Source organism: Barbus barbus (genome assembly GCF_936440315.1).
Source record: "Barbus barbus genome assembly, chromosome: 19".
Classification (NCBI taxonomy): domain Eukaryota; kingdom Metazoa; phylum Chordata; class Actinopteri; order Cypriniformes; family Cyprinidae; genus Barbus; species Barbus barbus.
Genome location: NC_136747.1, coordinates 22,193,748 through 22,221,677, shown reverse-complemented (window position 1 = coordinate 22,221,677; position 27,930 = coordinate 22,193,748). Strand labels below are relative to the sequence as shown.

The window sequence follows — 27,930 nt, the reverse complement described above, 5'->3', positions numbered from 1 at the left end:
GCCGTGCGTTTCCTCCGCTATCTCGCGCCTTTCCATCTTGTTCCTCTCGAGAGCTCAGCGCCGTAGTTGTTGTTGTGGTGTGTAATAATGGCGGCAGCAGGAGGCGGATTACCAGCTTCGGCTGTTGTAGCGACCGTAAACCCCTCCGTCACCGTTCGCTGCCGTTTCCCAGGTCGGCCATGGATGTCTCGGAGCCTGCTGAAGACGGAGAAACGCTCTCACGTCGGTCGGGTGAGGGCTGAAGACAGAGAAGGGCCGAGGCCCGTCGACGTTAGAGCTACGCTGAGAGAAGATCCGTCACTGTCGCGCTTGCTCGGGCTGGCGGAGAAACACCGGCGCCAGCGCGAGGCGGGATTCTGCACGAGCGATGAGGTGAGCCTTCGCTTAGAGAAATAACGTTACAGTACTAATGCGCGGCAAGTGCATCATCAGCAAGTCACTGTGTTGCTGGTGTCAGTTCCTGCAGAGATGCAGCCACCTGATCATAGCGGCACGGATTATAGAGATGGAGTCTCTGTAAAGCGTTTAAAGAGACGCCAGTAGTATCTTGGGCTTTTGCCGGGCTGTCGAGCTCTCGTGGCGGGTGTGTAACTCCGGATGGCGGTGTTGCCGTGGCTACTGGGATTGTTTGCGGTTCGGTTACAGCCAGCGTGGTGTCCGCTGATTAGTTTTAAGGGAGTTTGTATGAAGTTATAGGCTTTGGGATTTAATGTCAGTGTTTGTTTTTCTTAATCGATAGTATCTGTTACATATTTAGTTCAAATGTGAGGGAGGCGTGCATCCGGAATATGATACAGGTGTTGTTTATGTATGGTTGAAAAATGTTTCTTAAAAAATGCCTAGATGCGCCAGCTAGCAGTGATTGCAGACTAGTTAAATTTTGCTTTGTGTTAGAAGTGTTATTCAAGTTAATTTTCATTCAGTAAAACCTGTAAGTACAATAAGAACAGCTTAATTTGAATTGTACGTACTCAAGTGTCTGAGTGCTCTTTGTCCACTCTTAATTCTGTTAAATAAGGGATTAACCAAGTAAATATGAAATAATACTTTAAAAAGAAATCTACAAAAGTTTGCATATGTTTTGTATCATTTGACAGGCTTTTATGGCTCATATTAGAAGAGAAAAAAAACACGTGATATTTGATGCAGATGTTATTTTCATTGCAAAAAGTTAGACGGAATTCCGATGGCTTGTAATTTAAATCGTTGTAATTTTTGGAACCGTGGTGAGTTGTCAGTCAATATGTTAGTAAGGTGGTGTATAAATGCTTCAAGTTCCACTTGTGTACAGTGCAATACAGTGATGATTTACAGATTTTCTAATTAACATTCCTCAAAAGACCAGGCTGTATATTTGATGCTTATGTTTTAACAATTAAAAAAAAAAGTCCAGTAAATGTTATTATCTTGAAATGTTATTACCAATATATATATAAAAAAATTAAAATCAAAGCAAACGTGTACCATGAACTGAAGGTAGACATTTTTAGTATCATACTAAAAGACCCTTTACTTACTAAAAATGTATGAAATACCAATTAGAGGGCAGAAGGCATGTAGAACACTCAGTACAACAGATTGTGTCTTTTGTTTTTGGTAATAAGCACCATCCTTGCTAGATTTTTGTTTTCTACATTAGAGGGTACATCTTCAGAAATTCCCTTAGCTAATACAGTGAAAAGCTTGAATGCAGTCTGATTCAAAGCTGAACCAACACAGAGCTCATGTTGAGCTTTGACATCAAACATTGTAGACTGATGCAATCCGAATCTATGCTTTGAAATTCTATCTGCAATCAGAGGACTTTCCAGCATCAACCTTACATAAAAGGACAGTTGCAGTTTATGGGGATATGAAAAACTGGAGTTGACTTGGGAAGTCTGAATCATTTTGACCCATGAGCAGTTGTAAGTAGCATTGAATGGTTTATGGCAGGAGATGCTAACATGCATTGATGTTTCTAAGTGTGGGCATTTTTTTTCCTGAGGTGTTGGAAAAAGACTGATAGATTAGATTAGCTTGAAGACTTAAAGATTTAGTTTTTAATTTGTGTTGTATTTCGGAAATATCCTACTCTTTACAGTATTGCTAAATTTGCTGATGTTATTAAGTTGTTACGACTTACTAGTCGACTTAGTTGATGCTCTGTTGGGTGCCTTGGTAAATATTTTTTGTAAAATTAAACTATACATTTTAAAATAGTTTGTTTTGAGATTTGCCTGTTCTTGTTTCAGTTTTTAAAAGCAGCATTCAATTTCCTCCTCCTTTTGCGTTATAAGTTAACTTTTTATATGATAAAGCTGTAAATTTCAAAACTCAAGACCTCCTTCTCAGTGCATTCATTGGTCATTTATGGACTATTGACATCTTTTCAATGAATGTGAAAAGTTTTACAGCAACAATACCTTTTTTAGTGTTCAGATTGCTGACTAAGTGTAGCACCTCCAGCTCTGCACGTTTCTGAAAAGTCCTTGCATTAGACATGAGCGCTGAAGGTTTATTCATAGCACTCTCTGTGATCATCTCACCATGAATTCTTTTGTTTCACTTTAATGGTGGACCCTTGCTGTTACTGGCTGCTATTGAATTATTAATTCAATTAAATAATGCTAAAAAAGAAAGAATGGTCTTATAAGTGGTAAATGTTTCTTATTTCACCTGCTTTTAACAACAAATTTTCATAGGTCAATATAATAACTGTATATCAGATTTGTTGTCAAACTTCACGAATGACTCTCTCATTTCACATGTATTTAAATAGCAGATTTTTAATAGTTAATGTTCACACCTATGCTTACACCTGTAACATACTGAGAAAAATAAGTACTTATGCAGTGTGCTGATCTGTAAAAGAAATGCATTGTGTTATTGAAGGCTAGTATATTAATTTAGTATTGTGATGTGTGTATTCATTGATGTCAGCATTTCTCACCACTCAGTCTTTTAGAGAAATGAAGCAGGGATCCCATGTTACATATTTAGTTGTTGTTGTATGTGAAGCCTGGCCTATAATAATCAAATACTCATGGAAACTGATGCCTTTGTTTGATTTGTTCTGTATAATACCAGAGTGTTATCAGTCAAGCAGGGGTTTTGTAGTCCTGCCATCTGTCATTGTGCTTAGCAGTGGGTAATGAAATGGACGGCAAACATTCATTGAACTACTACTGGATTAGCCAGTGCAGAGAAAGAGAAAATTGCGTAAATAATATAAATGTCTTGTTCCTACATATTTTAAATGAATAAAATACACTAACGGTCTATATGTAGTTTTGTGGTGTTATATTTTATCTATCGTTCTTTCTCAGGAGGGAGACTTCACAGGCTTTAGAGTGGACGGACAATGGTCCTCGTGTTCTGGACAAGGCTCATCAAGTGAGTGTTTCAGTTGTTTCCAAGTCGAAGTATTTTGATGGTGTAAACCAGTGGTCTCAAACTCAATTCTTGGCATGAGCTACATGCCACAGCTCTGCAAAATTAAGCTCCAACCAGCTCCAACTCACACCTGCTTGGAAGTTTCTAGTGATCCTGAAGAGCTTGATTAGCTAGATCAGGTGTGTTTGATTAGGGTTGGAGCTAAACTGTGCAGAGCTGTGGCCCTCCAGGAATTGAGTTTGAGACCAATGGTGTAAGCTACAACAGTAATTTGGTCTCAGCTGTTCTATGTGCTGTTGTTTTATATTAAACTTGGCCATTCAAGCAAAAATGTATCAACTAAAGAAAAGTGTTTTTCTTGTATTCTGGACTTTACGGTGTAATTAGTGGGACTTGCTCAGACAGTCATCACTATTTTAAAGTACACAATGTCAGTTATTCTCTTGATATTCGTGTTTTTCCTTATTTATTTATTGGTTGATGTTGAATGTTTATTGGCTGATTGGCTATATAATTGTGCATTAATTTATGCATGTTTTTACCTAATGGCCTAATGTTTCTCTTTAGTAACAGTATTAATTTAAATAACACTATTAATTATGATCTTTAGCAGATTTTAAAATGAAAATGTATATTTTCATACATGGTGTTATGCCTTAATTGTAGTTTTAGCTGTTTTATTTAAAATGTATTGAAATAAGTAAATATACAATAACATTTTAACAAGAGAGTTTAGAATTTGAATTGAAATATCTAAAAATCAAAATAATGATCTATTTATCATTATTCACCAAAAGTTTGGTATCGATGCATCCCTAATTGAGAATAATTAATTCAGTAAAAAAGAAGGAACTGCCATGATTAATTGTATGGTTAATGCTCTCCTGCCTCTTTTTCTAGTTTTATTGTGTTTATTAAAAATGAAATGTTTTAATAGATTTTTGTCTATCTCTTTCCTAAAGGCAGTCCCCTTAAACTGGCATCATCACAGGTGAAGCCACTTTTGGCGGCAAATCTAAAATCATCTCTATTGAAAAAACCTGACATGAAATGCAAAAGATTTTCCAGAACTGACCAAAAATCTGTGAGGCCTAAAATGGTTATTAAATCGGCAGCCAAGAAGCTGACCGGAACAGGAACGGAACAGTCACAAAGGCCATCTGTGGATAAAAATGAACAACTGAAACAGGGCAGCTCAAGTAAGAGAAATGGCAGGGTACTCAGGAACCAGAAAGAGGGAACATGGGTCTCCTCAAAGACAGAAAACGATGAAAATGTTGTTAGGACTATTGAAGAGGAGGAGATCACTGGAAGGTCAAAAAAGCGTGGTTCCAGTGCACTAGACAGACGGACGAGGCAGGGCAAATTAGTGTGGAGTTTAACACTGGTTAAAGATAAAGAGCGAACCTCCAGAGTTAAAGATACCAAAAACAAAAGAGCTTCAACAGAATATGCTAAGACCCACAGGAACAAGACAGAGGGAATGACTGCTAGTGATCAGGCAGGTGCTGTATCCTCAAAACCAGTGGCCAAACAGAGAAGGGGCAGAAGGACAGACGCAAACAAGGAGCCTCTAGAATCTCTTAGTGGAGTTGCAGGACCTTATTTTAGTGATAGTTTAAGTTCTTCCCAAAAGAAGCCTTTTGTAAGGCGACGAAGAAAGTTACTGCAACAAGAGGTGCGCCACAAAGTAACTCGCAGTCAAGGACAGGCCTCTAGGATGCCAAGAAAGAGACAGCGACTTGCTCTAGAGACAGACTCTACACATGTGCTGCAACCGGTGGAAGGACAGAAACAGGCAGTTGGAGAGATTGAGAGATCCAAGCCTGGAAGCCGAGCTAAACAGCCTAAACATTTCACTAGACCAATTGTTAGTGCTCGATCTTCTCGGGTCATCAAGGTCCCGAAGAGGTTCATGGATGATGAGCGCATGTCTGCGCTTCCAGAACGAGGTTCCCCGAAGAAACCATCTCTTACTGAGATCCCAACGGATCTCGGGAAACCAAATATTGAGCTCCAAACCCTTCATTCCGGAAGCAAGCCGAAGACCGCACAAGAACCGCTGATCCCAAACAATGATGAAAAAGGTGTTTTGGAAAAGGTGCAATCTCAGGGCGGCAAAGTCATTTTGAGTTCCTCTAGGCTGTCTGGTGGTCCTCGCGGGAGGGGTAGGAGAATTGGGCAATCCGCAGACCACTATAAGATATACTGGAAATTGAAGAAGCTCACGGCATGCCTGGCAAAACGAAGGATGGAGCGGATTGCCAGTGCAAGCTCCAAGCTAACAGAGGACTGTGCTGAGGGAGGGACCCATGATGTGGAAGGAATCAAATTGCAGGACATGTATTCTCCAGGAGTGGTGCCAAAAGTAGCCATACATGTTGGGGAACTCTCTGATCAGATGCCACTTGCATCTTTGGCAGAAGGCCCTTCTAAGGAGAACGGTAGGGCTTTTACTGTCATGTTTGAGTATTATGTCTCTAATAATACTAAATTATTTGTAGACTACCTTTTATGCAAGGAATGCACCTCAAAGTGCTTTACAGTAAAAAAAAATGCAAATGCAATAAATAATATAACATAAGATTAAAGATGAAATCAATGTTATTATACTAATAAAGCAAACAACAACAAAAAAACCTCTCCAAATGTTTTGGTCGGTTCTTTTCTCCTCCTCCTAATCCTGAGGTAATTTATTCCTTCAGTAGAGACTACCAGCCTTGAAGGCACCACTGAAATGACCACACAAAATACCCAGATGATGGCGGAGCAAGGTGGAAACACCCAGAGAATGAGCATTTCCGGGGCCAATAAGAGGATGTTCCACCTGCTGAAGAGAGCAAGAGTCCAACTGATTAAAATCGACCAGCAGAAACAGCTCAAATCAGCTCAGGTCAGAATACAAACAGTGCTTTGTCGCATTTGTACAAGTCACTATGTTTTTGACAAGTTCTGACAATGTTCATAAGATGGGTTAACTATGGCTCTGTCCACACAGACGCGTTTAGCTGTATATGCATACATTTTGTATCGTATAGGCGTTTCGTCCAGATGGATCCGGCGTTTTGAGAGAGTGAAACTGGGTCCTAGAGTGGATAAATCTGAAAACGACGCCCTTGTGTTTTCGTGTGGACCGTGAATCCATATATTTTCTGAAACGATGACGTCATCAGCCCATGTCACGCCTCTAGTCAGACACCACTACGTCACGTACCAGCAAGAACAACATGAACAAACACTGAACGATTCTTTTTATTAACTAATATTAATAAATGTATTGTTCCATGTTCGTTTGTATACCACGGGCAAGGTGTATGCGCATAGTCCAAGTCGTCTTCTCTCTTTTTAGTATATCTCCGTGGCAGAATTACAGCGCCACATGCTGGTCTGGCATGTAAACTACATCGTTTTGTGTCGGTTTTGTGGTTTCATGTGGACGCAGATATTTTTTAAGACAAGGGGGAAAAAAAAGATAGTATAGGGAAAGCTCTGGCTTTGTGTGGACGTAGTTTTTTTTGTTTTCAAAGACTCATTTGAGGAGCATTCAAAAGTTTGGGGTCAGTACAATTTCTTTTATTAAATAAAAAACATTCTGCATAAAATTTGAATTTTACATCAAAAGTGATAGTAAAAACATTTATAATGTTACAAAGGATTTTTCTTTCAAATACATGCTGTTCATCAAAGAATCCCGATGAAAATGTATCACAGTTTCCACAAAAATATTAAGTAGCAGAACTGTTTTCAACATTGACAATAATAAAAACTTGTTTCCTGAGCACCAGATCAGCATATTAAAATGATTTCTGACAGATCATATGACACTAAGGACTAGTGTAATTATGCTGATAATTCAGCTATGAAAGTGTCATCACAGGAAAAAAATGTAATTCTAAAATATATTCAAATAGAAAATGTTTAAATTGTAGTAATGTTTTACAATATTACTGTTAAAAAGTCATCTTTAAAATTATTTTGAGCAGCCTTGGTGAGCATAAAAGACTTGTTTTGAAAACATAAAAAAAAATAAAAATAATTGTTGACCCCTAACTTTATTTTTTGTTGTTCTTGATATCTTAATGTATCTTAATGTTTTTTCTTCTTCTAAATAAGAGGTTGAGATTACACTTTATTCTAAGGTGTCCTTGTTACAGTGTAATTATACATTGAAGTGTTGAGTAATTTTAATTATAAAATAAAGTGTTACACTTTTTAATAAAGTTTTTATCTTAGTGAATGCCACAGTACTCTGTATGATTATACTTATGATGTTGTTTATGCTCTGCAGCTTCTGTCTAACTCTGTGAGAGTAAGAGATGGATCCGCAGCAGTCATGCAGAGAGGCAGAAAGAGGGGGAAGAGAATAGTCCCAGCTATACCAGAGGGTGCTCCACAGGTATGCTTCAATACAAAATATTGCTCTTCAGCTTTTTTTGTTGGATCGTGAGTTACTTTGATGCTTTTAACTTCATAGGAGCAATTGATTGGTGGTCCGCGTATAAAGCATGTGTGTCGAGCAGCAGCGGTGGCACTGGGACAACCACGCGCCATGGTTCCCGACGACATTCCAAGGCTCAGCGCCCTTCCTCTGCATGAGAGAGAGGGGATCACTGCTTCACCTGCCGAAGAGGGTACACACCTCTCCTTTCCTCATTCTGTCCGCATCCATTATAAGTGACAGTTGGTCATGGAGACATCTGGGCTCTTTTGACCTGGACATTGTATATTTTGTTCATGTTAGTTACAGTTTTATTGTAATATGTGTTCACGCTGGGCTTGGAAGCATAAAATGTATGATTTCCTTTTAAGGCTTTGTAAACAAATTGTAGAGAGGGTAGAATGATTAAAAATATATATTTATTGATAAATATAACGCATGAAAAATGTTGTAAATACAGATAATCTATTATACATTTTTTTAAATATTCCTGATAAAAATATTCTATTAAAATCTAAAAATATTTATTTTTTTATTTAATGTATAATTCCTAAAATACCCCTCTTTTTGGACCACTTTCCATTATTGCACTATTATTATTGCCCACCTGCATAGTATGTTTAGTATTATTACTAGTATTAGTAATTTAATTTAGTATAGCTGCATGCCATAATAATGTAATTCTGCATTAAACTCTTAATTTTAACTTGATATTTTGTGTAGCAGCAATGTTCTCATCCTTTTTTAATATGCTAGCATGTAATGGCCAAAGGTTTTGTAATTAAGTAAATGTGAAAATAAAATTATGCTGGAGTGTGTTGCATTCATAATGCACAACACATGCAAACTGCATTGTGGACTGTATTTAAAATGCCTCCTAAGATTGTCTGAGGTTGTTTGGAGAGCTCACATGATACATGATGCACTACTGCACAAAAACATAAAAATAGAAACACAAAAATCCACATTTTAAGATACATCTTTTTCCCTTAATTGAAAAATTAATTGGGAACATGTAATTGCAATCTGTAATAATTGTGAAATGCCAACTTGTATCTAGGTAATGTCTAGAAGGCAGTGTTCACTTTATTTATTTCTAAACCCAACTTTGACATGCCCAAATGCCCTTATTCTTATGTTAGATGCTTTCTTTTGCCTCTCTCCCTCTTCCATCTGCCCCATCTGGTTCTTCAAGATGTTGCTTCTCACTCAGAGGCTGAGAGTGAAGAATCTTTTGAGCCGAAGCTGACGTTTAGACGCAGGTACGAAAGCACAGCCTTTGGCTGTCGGCTAAAACGCTGCATGCGCTGCAAGGGCTGCAATCGGCTGCAGGACTGCGGGAGGTGTGTGTTCTGTCTGGACAAGCCCAAATTTGGAGGACCCAACAAGAAACGGCAGAGCTGTGTGTAAGTGAACGAATAGTGTCAATTACATGGTAGCCAATGGAGTAAACCTTTTCCAGCTTTTAAAGCAGTCACATTAAACATGACTTTTATCCCTTTTAAAAGTGTTTTCAGTAATTGATCCTATTTGTGGACTTGTTTTTCTAATTTTTTAACAGCCTAAAGAAGTGTGTGCTGATTGAGCAGAGCAAAATGAGACGATTTAACAAAGGTACTCTACTTGCCTATTTAAAATTAAAATAATTTATTAGCAATTCATTATCAATCTCTCAGTTACTTGGGAATGCAAAATGTGAATAGAACATATAAATAAAGTGAATAAAATGTATGTGATTTTCAAATATTACAGTTACAAAAAAAATACTGGTACCCACCAACATAAGCAGACGAAGTTTGCTTGCCTTTTGGTAATGCGTGCAGATTTGATCATTTTACTTGACCACCTCTCTTTGGCGCAGTCCAGATGAAGCGGCGCCGGCCATCAGTGGCCGCTGGCATGAACAGCAGCGAAGAAGAAAACGAGGAGGAAGTGGGAGATGATGGAGGAGGACAGGCCCAGTTCAGCCCCACTAGGAGGCAGCCCAGACGACAAGTCACTCCTCAGTCCTACAGAAAACTGCTGGGGTACGACTCCTCTGACACGGAGACACAGAGTGTCAGCTCTGAAAAGACAAAAGCCATCGGGACCCAAAAGACTCAATCAAGTGGTATGAATTTGATATCAACACTTAAAATTAGATATTCATTGGACAGCTCTTTGTTTGTCTTTGAGTTGAGAGATGTTGGCTTGATCTTGCAAAACCAGTTTGTCTGAGACCAAACCAATAATTTGAACTACTTTCCAGAAGTGGCTACTTCTGTAACCGCTCCAGAAGAGGCAACAAAGCAGAAACGGCAAGGGCTTTACAGAGCTTTTTGGGCCCAACGCAGAAATGATAAGGTATGGTACCTCATCTCGATGTTGATGATATCAAAATGGACGAATGTCTGACAATTAATCAATCTATAATCAATAATCAACCGATATATGGGCAAGGAATGCATCAGTTTGGGGGAAAAAAATCAATTTTAAGCTCCGGGTTGTTTGTTAGGCTGTACAATTTGTCCACAAATGTTGCAATAATGAAAAAAACTAATTAAACACAAAATAATATATTGTAATTGTAGTATTTCACCGTAAAATCAAATTAAATATTCTACAGTATTGTCATTTTTTAACACTAACTAACTAACTCGACTAACTAACTAACTTGAAAAGTTAGTAAACCCCCCCCCCATTTATCATGCTGCCTTATTTTGGTCTTTCAATTATAGTGTAATCCAATTGCTCTATCATCTCTGAAATGTCATCCTCTTTAACTTCTTCATTTGGTAACAAACCTGATTAATCTCAAGTCATTCTCTCTTAAAAAAGAAAAAAAGGCTTTTTACCCCATTCCTAGATGCGGGTCTTCCTGTCTTTGCACAACTACAGTATAACCATTTGTTCTAATCAGGTGTTGCATAAAGTTTCTGGCATTTAGTAATTTCTTTCTTCTCTTTCGGTGTTCGGCCGAATTGGCGAAAAGACAGAATAAATTGTACCGAACAATGCCGTGACGCGATCAAATAGAGGCGCGCACTAATGCAGCAAACACGTTTGCAGTGTGGAAGTATTTTAAACTGTCAAACATGCAAAATTCATTACAAGCACGAAGCACCGACAGCGAGAGACTGCTTAGTGCTGCATCTCATGTCTCTGATGAGAAGAGGAAGAGGTGGTTGTTGCTGGTTACTGTGATGATTGAAATCGCGAAATGGCCTTAAACGATTAGCAAATGAACTGCAGAATGTTTTGTTTTCAAATAAATGCACGGATTGCATTCAAAAAGCGTTGCACGAGCTCTCGACGCCAGGGTTCAAAGTCCAAAGCGAGGAGATTCTGTGCTTAAACACTGTTACTCGTCATTTGCTCAATAACATTTTTATCATTTTTTTAAGGACATGTGACAATGTGATGCGTGTGACAAGCATCTTCCCAAATTCGTAATGAGAATAATTTAAATATCTGCATGCTGTTGTCAACAAAAAGAAGCACTGAGATCTTCTTGTGGGTTTCTGCCAAAATAAAATCTAAGAAAAAGCAACAACTCCAACATTCATAAATGTTAGTATTGTTATTTTACTGTTGTTCTGTAAAATAAAATAAGACCATAATAATGATAATAATAATTACCCTACAACAGCTCTATACATTTATTATAACATTCACACATAATGTTCAAACTGGGATCTGTAATATATTCCGTTTTAAAAGAAGTCTCTTCTGCTCAGCAAGGCTGCATTTATTTGTACAGTAAAGAATACATGCCTGATTCAAGAAGGGGGTCCCAAAAATGGCCAAAAAATATTGAGTAACTTATTAATTTTAAGTTAAATTGTGCATTGTTGGTATGTCTGATAGAATGTTAAAAAATGTTCAGTGTAAATATTTTTAAATTGCTGTTTTGTAATTGATTTTTTTTTTTGAAAAGCAGGACAAAACAGTAAAACACATTTTGGCTATTTAATTTATGCAATAGTGAAAAAAAATGGCAAAATAGGCCTACATGGAGGAAAAAATGCGAAAAACCGTGTTTGGTATTCGGCCTTTGGCCTTCGGCACAGTGTTTCATTTTGTTCGGCTTCGGCCAAGAATTTTCATTTCGGTGCATCCCTAATGCGCACATTGTTTTTTGTTGTTGCCACTGGTTATGACAAAAATGTAGACATTAAAAAACTATACTTGCTCATCGCGTTCTGCCTGGTTAGGACATTGTTGGACTAGTATTACTCCTGTCTTTGTTGTTCTGAACATCTACAGTTCTGATGGTGATGGAAACACTTCCCTCTGCTGTCTACCTTCTCATTTCTTCTCATGCTTTGTTGTGGTGATGGTCTTCCTCTTGCCCACTTTTTATCAAAGCTTTTTCCTGCTTGTGTTGTGGTCCCACTATAATGCTGCTCCCCTACATATACCCCCTATTCTTTTGGTTTTTTTGACATTCACACAGGAGCCACTTGACCCATCATCATCATCATCGGACCCTCCAGCACCACCACACCATCCCTTCACCCCCACAGGAAGTCCCTCCCTCAAGCCTGGGCGCAGGCTGCAGTTGCGGCTGGAGAGACTTCCAGCCAGTGTTGTGCAAGCGGCCCATTTGGGATTAGCAGTCCCGCTTACTGAATGCGACAGCACAAACTCACAGAAAGTGATGTGTGAGGTGGTGGAAGAGGAGCAAGCTTTTACTCATTGCTCCTCTCTTACTCATTCTCAGACTTCGGTGGAGCACATGCCGTCCAGTGTCCTGACTCCACAGGTCAATGGCTGCACCCAGAGGGGCAAGCTGTCACAGGGGACAATGAACAAGATTCGTGTGGACTTCAAGGTCAGCACTGAGATTTCAATGAGTTTTCTGTAAAAACAGAAGCTTAGTTTTTTTAGTTGTTGTGGTTAAGTATAGATTATTAATCCAAAATGCACAAAGTTGAACTAATACATTTGATGTTAAAAGTTTGGAATGATTTTTTTTAAAGATTTTAAATGTAATAATTTTTAAATTGTTTTTGAAAGAAGTCTCTTATGCTCACCAAGGCTGTAATTATTTGTTTAACAATATAGTAAAAATAGTAATATTGTATAGTATTATTACAATTTAAAAAAAAACTGTTAATAAACACTGCATAAGCTAAGACTATCTGTCTATGTATGTATGTGTATATATAATAATAATAATATATATAGATAGATATTAGGGATGTGCATCTCTTGACTGAGGCCGATACGATATGCATCTCGATGCATAGGCTACGATACATTAAAGATACATATGAAACGGGTACCGATGCGATACAATTCACCCCTTTTTACGATGCAGTGCGATCTGTTTTCAATTCAATTTCATCACAATGCGGTTCGATGCAATTGAGAAAATATTATCACTTTTAATGCCTTGAGGCCTGTTTCATAAAACAAGTTACCAAATAAGTCAGGCTTATTTCATTTAGTCTGACTCGCTGTCAAATGATTTGGTTCTATAAAGCAAATTTAACATAGGCCTAGATCAAGCTTAGTCACTGTGGCGACTTATGCTGGGAAACTAACCTGATCTAAAGCAGGTCAACTGTTCTCTAACATTGACCAATAGGAACACAATATTACCACTGTATCACATAGTATTATTTGACTTCTTTTTTTTTTTAAACACTTTCTTGCCATGCAGCCTTTCTCTGTTTTTATTACAGCTGTACCTTTTATAGTTTGCAGAACAGATAGCAGAACATTGGAACATTACAATCTAAAATTGCTCTTTAAAACATTAAAACAACAAAATTAAAAGTTAAAATCACTGAATTAAAAATGAAAATCAAAGAAAATGACTATATTTGAACTGCTATAAGAAACACACATTTACTCATTTGAGCTTAGTAATTAGTACTGTACTAGCTTACATTTGATTTACCTATTACAATAGTCCCTTTACAGTCACTGCTATCATAAAAATACACTTATATGTAGGTTTAAAATTCTATAAAAGACCCATTTAATGTCCAACAACACATATTTTAGCAAAATGTATATTTTAGAATTATTGCCCTCCTATTCGATTGCACTCTGTCTGTGGAAATCTTTCGCATTCCAAACGACTACATAATGCACGTGCCCTGCTCACTCCAAACTCCCCACTCCAAGAGGATAGGGATGATCACTTCCATTTGGAACTGCCCGTGAACCGTTCGATACACGATATGCGTACCGTTACACCCCTAAAATTCAGTTGTCAGACACGAAAGGAAGTTCAAATGGGACTGGTTTCTATGGTCAGATGTAACTAAAAAATGAGCTTTTTAGCAGCAAACGCTCAAGATGGGCTTGGTGAAACAGGGATAAAAAGTACCCCATGTGTACAATGAAATATACTGCTGTATTTTTTATGTTGTGGGCCTATATTTCTGCTGGAGGTCCTGGACATCTTGTTTAGATACATGGCATCATGGTTTCTATCAAATACCAACAGATAAAAAATTCAAAAATGACTGACTCTGTTAGAAATCTTATAATGGGCCATGTTTGGATCTTCCAACCGTACAATAATCCAAACATAAACCTTAAAAACAACACAAAAATGGGTCACTGGGCACAAAACCAAGCTTCTGCTATGGCCAGTTCACTTCCCTGACCTGCACCCTGTAGAAAATGAGTGGTGTGAACTGAAGAGGAGAAGCACCGTCATGGAGCTGTGAATCTGAAGGGTCTGGAGTGATTCTGGATGAAGGAATGGTCTCTGATCTCTTGTCAGGTGTTCTCTAACCTCATCAGGCATTATAGGAGAATACTCCTATGCTATTTTGGCAAATGGAGGTTTCAAAAAGTATTGAATAAAAGGGTATCGTTAATTGTGTCCAATGTGTATTAGAGAAAAATATTTATTTAACAATGATATTTCACCCCATTTTCAATGCTTATTATCCAATGAAAGGTTAGATTTTTGAATAGAATTTTTTAAATAATAGATCAAAAGGATTAATGCAGATTAATTTTCACAGCCTCCTTTGATCATATTTACCAAGGGTACCAACAATTCTGACCACGTGTGTGTGTGTGTTTGTATATATGTACAGACACACAATTTGAAACGATAAAAAATAATAGTTTTATGGTTATAACATTTAGTGGCTTTTTCGTAACAAGCCTTTTTCATTTCATGAATCTTGTTTTCTAAAGAAAAATGACGTCAGAATATATTTATAATTCCCAGAACTGACTATCAAACTTTTTTATTTTTTTATTTTAAAATGTATTTGTTACTTTATGCAGGAAGACTGTCACATCCAGAATGTGTGGTTGATGGGAGGATTGAGTATTCTCACTTCAGTCCCCATCATGCCCCAGTTTGTGTGTCTGCTCTGTGCCAGCAAAGGCCAGCATGATGTAAGAACCAGCTCTCATTACATCACTCAATACCACTGAATCATCACCCATTCTACTTCTGTCATAACACAGTACTACAGCATGTCAGTGGTCAGGTCCATTTTCATTTAATGCTGAAGAAGTTGATCCTTATTTAATTTTGAGATGAATTGTTTTCTTTCCCAGATGATCTACTGTCAGATGTGTTGTGAGCCTTTTCACCATTTCTGCCTGCCAGTGGACGACCGTCCAAAGGAGGAGAACAAGGAGAACTGGTGCTGCCGACGCTGCAAGTTCTGCCATGTTTGTGGCCGCAAGAGCAAGCAAGCAAAGGTGCTTTACACTTTTAAATTTAGTACTAATATAGAATAGTTATGGAAGCAGACCTACAGTATTATATTTGCAGAAGAAGATATATTATAAACGAAAGAGCCATGCAAGTACACACATATTTGACAGCATATATTCTGTTCTTCCCCATTTAGCCAGTTTTGCAGTGCAAGAGATGCATGTACTGCTACCATCCATCTTGTTTAGGACCCACATATCCCAAACCTGTCAAAATGAACATCTCATGGGTGAGTTATTTCCGTGCCACATGTCCAAAAATCATAGTTTTAATTTTCTCATAGGGTTTCACACAATTCTGTTTTAATTTTATGTACAGTGAGAATAATAAGTACAATACGTTTTTGTAGTGTTTTTTTTTTTTTTTGTATGATCTTGGTCCATCAATAAAATTTGCTTTGTTTCTTTGTAGATTTGTATGCTGTGCATTAGGTGTAAGAGCTGTGGTGTGACTCCTGGGAAATCCTCGGACACATCCTGGAACCATGAGCTGGAACTCTGCCCTGACTGTAGCAAACTCCATAGCAAAGGTTTGAGAATGCAGACATCTTGTCAGATTGTTTTTAAATTATATTAATGTAACTCATTTTATATATATATATATCGGCCATTACTCCAGTCTTCAATGTCTCATTAGTGAATAAATTATATTTTAAAGTATATTAAAATAGAAAACTATTATTTTAAATTGCAGTTATATTTCAGAAAATAATTTTTTTTGATCAAATAAATGCAGCCTTGATGAGCATAAGAAACATTAAAAATCTTACCAATCCCAAACTTTTGAACAGCACTATAGGACTGTGATGTCTTGAACTCTTCTAGGTGTCTTCACTTTTCAATTTATTCTTATGAAAAGATTTTATTTTGAAGGGAGACCAAATTGAGTTTTAGATTTGATCACATAAAAACGTACAACTTGGATAGGCGACAAGACTTTTGTCAGGGGGTGTATATATATATATATATATATATATATATATATATATATATATATATATATATATATATATGTATATATGTATATATATATGTATATATGTATATATACATTTTATATATATATATATATATATGTAATATATATATATATGTAAATATATATTAGTAATGGCCTCAGCAACTCTAAAAATCCTTATGTCTGATTTTGCATTGTTGTAATTTGTTGTGTGTGTTTTCAGGGAACTTCTGCACTGTGTGTCTGAAGTGCTACGAGGAACATGAGTTTGACAGCAGCATGATGCAGTGTGCCCGATGTGCCCACTGGGTCCATCCCAAATGTGAGGGGCTCACAGGTAGGATGTGTCCATTTTCAGTGCCTCACTGATGCCACACATAGTACGTTGTTTTGTATTTCCATTCTACCTTTTACTTTTTCAGATGATCTGTATGAGATCCTGTGTCGTCTGCGGGGGAAGAGTCTGGTGTTCTCATGTGCTCCCTGCAGTAAGAGATTCCGCAGCGGTTGGCAGGATGTTGTTCAGGAAGTTTTGCGGAAAGGTCTGGAGAAGATCATGAATGGATTGAAGAGTTCTCCGACCATCAGCCACCTCCTTATGTGTGCACAGGTGAAGTTTTCAGTTGCCCGTTTACTGACAATGTCCCCTTGAAGCCAAACAATTTATCTGTTCATACTCTTGCAGTGTCCTGGTGAATCAAATGTGATTTATGTGTGTATCTCAACAGTGTGAGGTGTGTCCAGATTTTGAGGTTGTAAAGGAGCGATCAGGCTGTTGTCTACATCCTGTAGAGCAGAAGCTTGAGAATGGCCTGTACACTTCATTGGTGAGATCTCTTATATGTGTGAAACTAGTTATGACTTGATTTAATTTAGTTATGACAACAAAACAACATAGAAGGATTCTATGGAACCTAACATTACTATATTCTTAATACTCTATAGTTTATATTAAATCCAAAGCTATTGGAGAGCGATTGAATTTCTTAGTCTATCAATATATTTAAGTCTGAAATCACAGTTGAGAGATTCGGCATCAGTTAAATGTATATAAAACAGTTTTCCCGGGTATTTCAGAAAGCATTTCATGAGGATGTGGTGGCAGTGATGGTGGAAAGGCTGAGAAAAGAATATCTTCTAGAGGACCAAAGGCCCACTGGTCAAGCCAAATTGTATTATATAAAGGTAATTTGTTTTTCCTGTAAGCCTGCAATAGCTGCTGTTCAGCTATTATTGAGCATTTTAATGCAATGCATATTGTATGAGTGATAATTACAGGCTGTGTAGTTCATCTTTGTGCATATTTTGCTCCTTTTAAATGTCTTTGTGTTTTTTGTGTCTTTGCAGCTAGTAGAACTAGTATTTAGCTGGTTTAACAGTCAGGATCCCAAAACATGGAACTGTCATATACAAGAGTATCCAAGGTAGAAAATGTAATGTTTCTTATTTTAATATGCTACATGCATTCAAAGTGTGTGTTGTTAATGTTCATTTTGCCTCTTTTGTTTCATAGCGGTATGCTCCCCGAGGCCATAATTCCCCCCAGCGATGAACACAGTTATGCACAATGGCTCAAAGAGCAGGATCCAGAAAACCCTCAATCGAAATCTCAAGGTAAACACATTTTTTTGTCTTTATGGCTAATGCTATCCTCTTGTTTGTATCTTTTTGTAAAAAAATTTCTCACGAACCACAGATCTGCAGAATGTGTACTTTCAGTCTGTTATGGATGAAAGACAGTGCTCCCTCTGCCAGCAACATGGAGATGCCAAACCGAATGTAGGTGAAGCCTTTACCAGTTCTGTGTTCAGAGATGAGTCTCATGTTCGGCTTACTTGAGTTGTGTTGTCTTTGTATGTCTAGGATGCTGGAAGGCTGCTGTACATTGGACAGAATGAATGGGCGCATGTGAACTGCTGCACGTGGTCAGCGGAGGTGCAGGATGTCAAAGGAGCTTTGCTGCATGTCCACAGTGCCGTCACCAGGGGCCGCCTCATGGTTGGTATAAACTGATGCAGAGTATTGTCATTTAGATAAAAACTGAACAAAAAATGTAAAAGGAAAAATAATAAAATTAATAAATATTTTAAGCCCAGTTCAGGGGTTCCATAGCCATAATAACCTGGAGGTTCTATATTGTGCAGTCTTTATATAATTTTAAATTTTAATTAATACAATATTATATGTGTTAATGAAATAAATGTATTAATTTTAACTTTTTTTGCCAGCGCTGTGAGCGTTGTGGCCAGACAGGGGCGACTGTGGGCTGTTGTCTTACCTCGTGTCAGAGTAACTACCACTTCATGTGTGCTCGTGCCAGCAACTGTGTCTTCCAGTGTGATAAGAGAGTGTACTGTTACAAACATCGTGACCTCATAAATAATAAGGTGTGTATGTTTGAACAAACTGATATGTTTTACAGTTACTGTATAATTGAAGTGTGAAGAATGTAAACAAGCTTTTCTTTTCGTAGATTGAACAAGGCAATGGGTTTGAAGTTCTCAGAAGGGTCTACGTAGATTTTGATGGAATTAGTCTGCGTAGGAAGTTTCTAACAGGCTTGGAGCCAGAGTCTGTAAATGTGATGATTGGTGAGTAAACGGGTAATGTTTTTTCTCTGGTGGTGCATTAACAATAATAGAAAGTTTAACGTGTTTTATTATGCATCCATGCAGGGTCTCTACATGTACAAAAACTTGGTGTTCTGACGGAGCTGTCTGCAAATTCTGGAAAATTGTATCCAGTTGGTTACCAGTGAGTAATATGAAGTTTAAAGTCACTCCGCTTTAAATTGATCATTAATTGATTTGGTGTTGTCTTTGATCAGTTATCAAAACGTCTTCCACATTTTTTGTAATATATTTAATGTCCAAGAAAATAACTTAAAGTCCTCTGAAATCAAGGTAAAATCAATTTAACAGAACTGTGAACAATACACTAGCGTCAGTTTCAGATGACACTTTAATTCCTGTTTAATTATGAATTATGAGGAGCCATAGTTATTCACATGTGATGTGGTTTCAGATGTTCTAGATGGTATTGGAGCACTGTTGACCCTCGCAGGCGATGCCTGTACACTTGTAAAGTGACAGAAGTGCGACCATCAACACGATGCAAAGCTCCTTGCTCCATTGTGGATCAGGGAGAAAATCACACGATTGTACACAGTCCAAAAGCTCACAATGGTGTGTATATACAAATATAGCTGTCTTTATTCATATAAAAAAATATTTATGTTAGAGGGCCAATTTGGTGTGGAATCTGTGTAATTAGTGTTTTTTTTTAATTAATATTTTTGTTTTCTAGATGAGGATGGCACAGATAGCGAGTCCTTTTCACCTGGGCTGCCCCCCAGCACCCCCTCCAAGACCAAACAAGACTCAGGGGCCGGAGGCAAGACTCCTGGCTATCCACACAGCAGGAGACCAGCAGGGGGAATGTCCAGACCGTTACCTTCCCCAGGTAAGATCTTTGCATCAGTTTGAAGTTATGTTCGTTTACCAAACAAATAAATCAAATTACATCAAAATTTAATGTGATTCAGGGTATCAATCAGCCAAAAATGAAAATTGTCGTCATTTACTCACCTTCATGTCTTTCCAAACTCATAAGAATAATCGTAGGGTAATCTTCGAAACAAATTTAAAATGTTTTAATGAAACCTGAGAGGTTTCTGTCCTTAGCTTGTGAAGAGACATGAATGCATCATATGTTGAACAAATTTGGCTTTTATTTACATCTAAACAATGATACACACATATGTGTATATAAATATATATATGTATCTAGCTTATATATAGCTTGTACCTATGTATGTGTCAATCACTTTAAGAATACAATGTAAAAATGAAATCTGTTCAAATAAAGCAGTCGTATCTCTTCACAAGACTTGGATTTAACCACTCAGTCCTATGGATTAATTTTACGACACCTTCGTGACGTTTTTGGAAATTTTGGGTACATGAATCTTCTCAGGTTTCATCAGAGTTTCAAAGATTAATGCTAAATACAGCGAAATACTTTTGAAGATTAAACTCTTATGGGTTTGGAATCACATGATGCTGCGTATATAATGACAGAATTTACATTTTTGGGTGAGCTATCCTGCTAAGCCTTTATTATTCATAATGAAGTCATACATGGTTATCTTGAAATTCCTTCTCAGGAAATGCTGTTTCCACATCCCATCACATTTTAACTATTAGTGACCTTGATGAGACACGACGTGCAACAAGAAGACTTTCTACACGTAGCCGAAATGCCTCCCCTCCCCCTGTTGTACTGTCAGGCCCAATGGCTTTGCGATCAGGGGGCACGATTCACCCTAGGTCGCTTTCATTCAGCCCCCCCGTCTCACCACTTGGTGCAACTGAGAACCTCATGAGCTCCACCTCACCTCGACGAAGGGGGAGGCCTTCCTCTTTGTCTCCCTCTAGCATCACCTCAGGACCCTCTCCTCCACAAGCAGCTCTACGAAGTCCCTCTTCCACCTTACGTTCATCTGTCCGCTACTCCCCAAGACATAAACAGCCTTTCAAAACCACACAGCACAAGACTGATGAGGTGGTTCAAGAGCTCTTTGACTTTTCGGAGGAGGCTGCAGGCGCACTAAGCCACAGAATTCCTGCCTCATCCGACAAGTCGAATCAAGAACTGCTCTCCGCGCACTTTGATCCAGACACAGATGTGGCAGTGGCCTCAGTATTAAATGCAAAGCTTGAATTTGATGAGGCTTTGCTCAATGAAAATGTGGCTCTGGACTGCGACCCTCAAGGTGGTGAGGGAGATGCAGAAGAAGGAGCCTGCAAATTCAGCACTGGCAGGAAGGACTTGACTTCAGAGATACAAATGGAAACAGATGATGATGTCGCTGACCATTATCTGAATTTCTCTCACACATTTGTGGTCTGTGAACCTGCCAAAGAATCTGCACAGGCAGGTCTCTCTGTCCTTCCTAACTCAGGGTCCATCTCTCAGCTGGATGGCGCTGATGATGACTCGGAGAGTGATACAGGCGAAGCCAATGCAGACGATGATACTCAGGAAGTAGGAAGTAGTTTTTGTAGTCAGGATACCGAGCCATTAAAGCGCACTGGTCCAAACAAGGGCAGAACCCTTGGCGACGGGCAGCTAGTTTGCCCAAGATCACCTATTGCAAATCCACATACAACAGATTCTGTTGATCAGAATTCTCAGCTAGAGACTCAAAGCATGGACCAAGTCTGTGAAGAACAGGAAATTCAGGAAATAACTACTTTACAAGATGGTGGAAACGTAATTATTGATTCTGAAGTATCCGATGAGCAAGAAGCATTTCCAGATGAACTAAAAGCAACAACCCCCATCCTTTGCAAAGGCAGTGATCTTGTTACGACCCAAGAAGAAGTCTTGCTTGAAAATGAATCAACAGAAGGTTTGCAGGAAGTGTTCTTGGATGACACCAGTGGGAATTTCATATCTGCTGTTGATGGCAGAGTTTTGGACTTGACAGAAAATGCTGCTGGTCCTATGGCGGCAACTGATTCCTCACTAGTAAACAAGGATGAACCTGTTTTGAAGAGAGGTTTGTCACCTGTTGAGAAACCAGCGGCCGCTGTGCCAATGAGTAGTACTAGAACAATTCATGTTGTTGCACCAGCTGCACCCACAAAACAACGTTTTGTGACCATACAAGCTGGCTCCCAACCCAAACCCTTCCATATGGCAATGCCTGTTGCCAACTCTCTGCCACTTTCCTTGCCTGTCAGTGTTGTCTCATCTTCTCCCACCTTTTCTGTTGCACCACAAGGAACTCCGCTTGCTCCTGCTTCGGTTTTAATAAATGGTTTTGGAGCTCTGCCTAACGAAGCCACTAAGGGTCGTAGGATCGCCATACGCATTAACACCACAAAACAAGTGACTGAACAGTCTCTGCCCCAGTGTTTACCTGGTACACCCCCGAGACATCAGGTTCTTCTGGTCAACCGTGCAGGACAGATTCTAGTGAAAAACCCGCAGACTAATACATACCAATTATCTAGCTCTAATTCTCCCTCGTACACCCAAATCAGCCAGATTGCGAAGATAATCCACAACAGTAATGTTCTCCAGCGACCTGTCCCTAAGGTTACGGTGATACCGGTGCCTCACGGTAGTCTGAGCAAAACCACACCAACACGTATCATATCTTATAGCAGCAACAACAGGGCAACACCACCAACCCAGGTCCTAATCAGGAGGATTCCTCAGAGTTATTCTGTAAGCCAATTGCACAGCATCAGTCCGTCGATAGAAAGAACGGGGTCGATTTCTGAAAGTGGGCAGAAGGAACTGGCCCAGGAGATAATCAACAAAGCAATGGCAAGTCACCGTGATATAGAAAGTCCCACTGGCATGAGCCCTTCTCAGCTCCACCTCGAAAAACGCCTCTCCCCTGAATCAAAGGAATCATTCCCTGGGTTTCATCTTCGGTCTCAACCCAACATCTTGTCCCACTCCAGACCTCAAGTCAAGATCAAGAGAGTGTCTTCAATAACTGATCGGATTGGTGTGAAAAGATGCTGTACAGACTTCTTGGACCAGATGGGTCCTTGTTCCCAGGATGACCACAGCAGGTAGGGACAAATATTCAGTCAAAATTCAGTTTTCATTAACAAAAATACAAACTTCTTGGTGGACCTGCCCTCTAAACCAAAGCCTTAAGACTGACTAGTCATTAACGCAACTAAAAATTTCATTTTGAACATTCAAACTAGATGTTATTAATTTTTAGATGGTATTTTATGTTTAGATCAAACCGGGTTAGAATAAAGGCCCCAAGTATAAAGGATGTGCTCGACTTTGACGACCCTGATTTTGGATCTCTTGACCAGCCAAAGAATGATGTAAAGGAGAGGTCAGTGCTGGTGACTTAAAATCACATTTACTTGTGTTTTACCAAAGATAACCATGTTTTCCTCTTTTTAGAATTACTCCAAATGAATCAGAGCCCACTTCTGTGAAGGGAAATGACACACGGGACAGTGTTAAATCTCAGTGTATGAGCTACAAACATGGTGATTCCTCAGACTGGGCCCCCTATGCAGGTGAATGAGATATTGTTACTTTAGAAAGATTTTAGTTGCTATAGCTAATTCAGAGAATTTGAACTGTAACAGAGGTTTTGATGCATGTGTAATTGTTTCAGGTTGGAGCTCAGATGAGGACTCTCCATTACCAGGCAAGCAGGATAAGTGTGCCAGTCAGTATCTGCCCCACCTGCGCTTCCAGATTACCAGTGAGGATGGCTTTAGCGTAGAAGCTGACAGCATGGATGGTCAGTATTGATAAACCTTGTAGTGACACTGTTATAAGAATGTGAATTTCTTCCTTTCACGCTTTGGCACATTATTATATGTTTCCTCCATGGTGTTTTTCAGTGGCGTGGAAGGCAGTAATGGATGGTGTCCAGGAGGCAAGGGTAGGCTGTCGGCTAGAGCAGTTTCCCTTCAACAGGGCAAGCGGTGCCAGGGTTCTGGGTGTCCTCCACGATGCTGTGCTCTTTCTGCTGGAGCAGCTGCAGGGTGCTTCTCTCTGCCAGAAACACAGTTTCCGTTTCCACCAGCATGAAGTACCAGAAGAAGAGCTGCCAATAAACCCCAGTGGCTGTGCCCGCGCAGAGATCTATGTGCGGTAAGTATCTGTGAAATCATATATGCCTCACATATGACTTTGAGATGCTATATTTGTTCCTTTCCAAATGTGAAAAACAAAAATGGCCTCTCTCAACCCCACAGAAAATCTACCTTTGATATGTTCAATTTCCTGGCATCGCAACATCGTCAGCTTCCTGAGTCAAGGCCATGTGATGATGAAGAGGATGACGTTATGCTAAAATCCAGCAGGTTAGACACTCAGCAAGATATTTGGAAAAGTTCACCCAAAAATGAAAATTCTGTCATTAATTACTCATTACTCAATACCCTCATGTCGTTCCAAACCTGTAACGCCCTATGTTCATCTTCGGAATACAAATGAAGATATTTTTGATGAAATCTGAGAGCTTTCTGACACTCCATAGATAGCAATACAACTGACATGTTCAAGGCCCAGAAATGTCCATGTGACATCAGTGTTTCTGTCATAATTTTATGAAACTACGAGAATACTTTTTGTGTGCAAAGAAATCAAGTCTGCCACGGAAGAGAAGAAATTGTTGAATAAAGTCATTATTTTTGTTTTCTTTTTGTTTTCTTTGTCATATCTACATAAAATTAAGGTTGAACCACTGATGTCACGATAATAACTTTCTGGGCCTTGAATGTGGTAGTTTCCTTGCTGTCTGTGCAGGCTCAGAAAGGTCTCGGATTTCATCAAAAATATCGTAATTTATTTTCCAAAGATGAATGAAGGTCTTAATTGGATCGACATGAGGGTGAGTAATTAATGACAGAAAATTCATTTTTGGGTGAACTATCCCTTTAAATTTATTTGTGCCATTTAAAAGAAGATTTAAAAAAGACAAATTTAGTGTTGTTTATCAACTATAATAACAAAATAATAGATTTTTAACTATGTAAAGTCAGTGCATTACTGGTGGTGTCAATTTTTATGTTTTTTGTAACTCATACTGTTATTTTGACTTCCCTTTAGACGAGCCACAAGTACGGAGTTGCCAATGGCAATGAGGTTCAGACACTTGGAGAAAACCTCTAAAGAGGCCGTGGGAGTTTACAGGTAATCCCTTCCCGATAGATGCAGGGTATTGCAGCATAAAAACTAGCTATGCTTAATAACAAATCACATGCAAATAAAAAAGATGGAATGAACAACTTTTAAGAGCAAAATTAATTGGTGCAATTCATTCTCTCCATAACAGATCTGCTATACATGGGCGTGGTCTTTTCTGTAAGAGGAACATCGAGGCTGGAGAGATGGTGATCGAGTACGCTGGCAACGTCATCCGCGCAGTTCTCACTGACAAAAGGGAGAAATACTATGACAGCAAGGTAAAAGTGATTTCTCCTGGGGTGATGCAGTTTTTGCTTAAAAACCTCTATTTATCTTCTTGCATTGCAGTGATGTTGAATTTCTAACCTACTGTCGGTTTCCTGCCTCTCTTTCCTCAAAGGGTATCGGCTGCTACATGTTTCGCATTGACGACTTTGATGTGGTGGATGCCACCATGCACGGAAACGCGGCACGATTTATAAATCACTCCTGCGACCCTAACTGTTACTCAAGAGTTATCAATGTGGAGGGCCAGAAGCACATTGTTATATTCGCCCTGCGGAAGATTTACCGTGGAGAGGAGCTCACCTATGACTACAAGTTCCCCATTGAAGATGCAAACAACAAATTGCACTGTAACTGCGGGGCCCGGCGCTGCCGACACTTCCTGAACTAAAACAGGCATGTTTACTCAATGGCAAATGGGCGGGGAAAGGAGGTTTAGGAGCGGATATTTTGGTATGGGTGGCTATTTATGAAGGAAGACACTCTTTACAGGTGCTTAATGGTGCGGAGATGAATTTATCCTGAAGGAAACAATATTGAGATTGTTTGGCAGGGTGTGTAGCCTTTTTAGGCCTCCAGCACGTCTTGATTGGTTACCTTCTGTGAGTTATATTTCCTACCCCAACATTGAACAACCCAGTAACATCCTGCACTGGATGAGGCCGTTTGATTTGATTCAACAATTAAAAACCTTGACCTCAAACAAATACCCTTTACTTAAATATTTCACCTGTCTTTATGCTTTATCCCAGCATGCCTTTCAAATCTTGCCGCTGGTGATGGAGTAGATCTATTCTGGAAGGATCCTGTAGTGTCAGAATAAATGTTTTCATAGTGGAGGATACCCTGAAGTTGAAAAGGATGTGATTTATTTTTGCTACTGAATCAAGAGGAGTTCCTCTTATAGGCCGTCCTCAACAGCACCTTAATAATCTTTGCTCTCTTTCTCTGGAAATGTAAACACTGTACATATTCTCCAGAACAGATGTACTTTTTAGTCAAACCATGAACAATCTTGCCACACAACCTAGTTTCTAACAGGAGCCTGTGTGTTTCCAGAACATTGACATTTGTATATTAGTGTTTTTTTTTTTAATGGGTGCAAATGAATGCGTCAGAACACATTTTAAAAACAAATTTAACATCCTTGACTGGCACATTAATTTAAGTTTGAGTACCTTTGCTCTGAATGCATATACAAACCATTTTACAGCATTCTGGGTCATGTACAGATTACCATTCTTCAAGACTTCACCCAAAACCCAATTTTTGACAGATTGGTTTTAAGAACCCACTGTTTTTTATTTGCTTTTATATCTTGAGGCCAGTCTTTTGGGGGTTCAGTTGTAATATTCTACATATTAGGATCACTGTTGTAGTGTTAAATATGTGAAAAATCCCATTCTGATCGTCAGTGCACAAGTATTTAAGTAAATATTCAAAACCATACTCATGAATGGCGGCTTCAGCTGGAAACAGCCGACACGCTGCTAATAGCCATGTGTCTTCTTTTGAAACCCTTCCTCTCGCAGCACGTTTAGACCGACTCTCATCTCCATTTGGGTTGACTACCTCAGTTCATCAGTGACAGCTAGTAAGTTACAGTACATATAGTAGTATAAAGAATGCTGGGATAATCCCGCACTAGCTTTGATTTTATGCAGTGTGACTGTAGGGGTTGTTTGTTATATTTGCTTGTTTTTCCAGAGAATTCCCTGATCGCTCTTCCCTCATGCTTTTGTACAGAATTGAAGTGTGTTTATTATTAAAAATGAAGACTGCGGCTTGATTCCATCACTGAACGTGATCCCACTCAGAGTGAATCTTTGTATAAAGTTGTATACAAGAATTTCTAAATCTGTTAAATTTTTCTACGCACTTTTTATTTATGATGTTCTGTATGTAATAAAGATACAAAAATATTTGATTTTTTTTTTTTTCTCAAATATTTCAAGTCAAATGTGAAATCAAAATTGACCGCTGTATACTTCAATAGAGCATGTTATTTCAGAGAAAAATACCTTTCATTTGGCCTTTAAAGGACTTTAACTTGATTTTACCTGAAAATCTTTTTGGAAGTTGTTTTTGGCTTTTATCTGAGCATTTGTAAGGTTTAATTATTCAAACACAATGTCTATTGATCAAATTTATATTACGTTGGATATAAAAAGCTACTTTATTTACAGAATTAATTTACATTTCACTTATTTATTCACCATCAGCATATATGCTAAATGCCTAGAATCGTTCAGTCAGCTTTTATATTTCTGTTTTAATAGTTAAATAAGATTCTTCTTTGACACGTCTTTTGTAATTTTATGTTAAGATATTTATGATTTAATAGGCTATCTTGAGCATTTTTATAACTAATTCTGAAAAGTTAAATTTTATTGTGTGTTATAATGAAATAGATCATGCAACACCATCTTGTTCATGCTAATCTCATCTAAACATGCTAGAATTGAAATTTACATGCTCACAATTAATAATAGGAAGAGGCTCC

At 38.5% G+C, this 27,930-nt stretch overlaps 1 protein-coding gene across 3 annotated transcripts; it reads left to right on the top strand.

Moving 5' to 3' along the window:
* Nucleotides 1-5: 5 nt before the first annotated feature.
* Nucleotides 6-27,354, top strand: LOC306885523 (histone-lysine N-methyltransferase 2B-like). Of its 3 annotated transcripts, none has more exons than XM_079442100.1 (37): nucleotides 6-372; nucleotides 3,309-3,375; nucleotides 4,338-5,819; nucleotides 6,084-6,268; nucleotides 7,664-7,771; nucleotides 7,850-8,006; nucleotides 9,009-9,219; nucleotides 9,375-9,427; nucleotides 9,675-9,923; nucleotides 10,062-10,156; nucleotides 12,249-12,626; nucleotides 15,056-15,169; nucleotides 15,335-15,481; nucleotides 15,634-15,726; nucleotides 15,909-16,026; nucleotides 16,678-16,791; nucleotides 16,877-17,064; nucleotides 17,183-17,281; nucleotides 17,532-17,639; nucleotides 17,802-17,878; nucleotides 17,968-18,068; nucleotides 18,151-18,233; nucleotides 18,318-18,452; nucleotides 18,683-18,841; nucleotides 18,928-19,045; nucleotides 19,130-19,208; nucleotides 19,479-19,639; nucleotides 19,761-19,916; nucleotides 20,620-23,047; nucleotides 23,224-23,328; nucleotides 23,400-23,518; nucleotides 23,620-23,748; nucleotides 23,852-24,104; nucleotides 24,209-24,316; nucleotides 25,065-25,148; nucleotides 25,291-25,420; nucleotides 25,543-27,354. In XM_079442100.1, exons 1-37 carry the CDS (start codon nucleotides 88-90, stop codon nucleotides 25,816-25,818), a joined length of 8,952 nt encoding a protein of 2,983 aa, XP_079298226.1. In that variant the 5' UTR covers nucleotides 6-87; the 3' UTR covers nucleotides 25,819-27,354. The 3 variants fall into 3 exon arrangements, with proteins under 3 accessions (XP_079298226.1, XP_079298227.1, XP_079298225.1); XM_079442101.1 differs by having other exon boundaries at nucleotides 6,081-6,268; nucleotides 12,516-12,626; XM_079442099.1 differs by having other exon boundaries at nucleotides 6,081-6,268.
* The last annotated feature ends 576 nt before the right edge of the window (nucleotides 27,355-27,930 follow it).

Bases quoted from the DNA above. Each gene is read 5' to 3' on its own strand.
- LOC306885523 (XM_079442099.1), top strand. From the start codon at position 88: ATGGCGGCAGCAGGAGGCGGATTACCAGCTTCGGCTGTTGTAGCGACC. The intron at 9,428-9,674 runs GTACTCTACTTG...TCTTTGGCGCAG, and splicing joins AATGAGACGATTTAACAAAG to TCCAGATGAAGCGGCGCCGG. The intron at 19,209-19,478 runs GTGAGTAATATG...ATGTGGTTTCAG, and splicing joins TTGTATCCAGTTGGTTACCA to ATGTTCTAGATGGTATTGGA.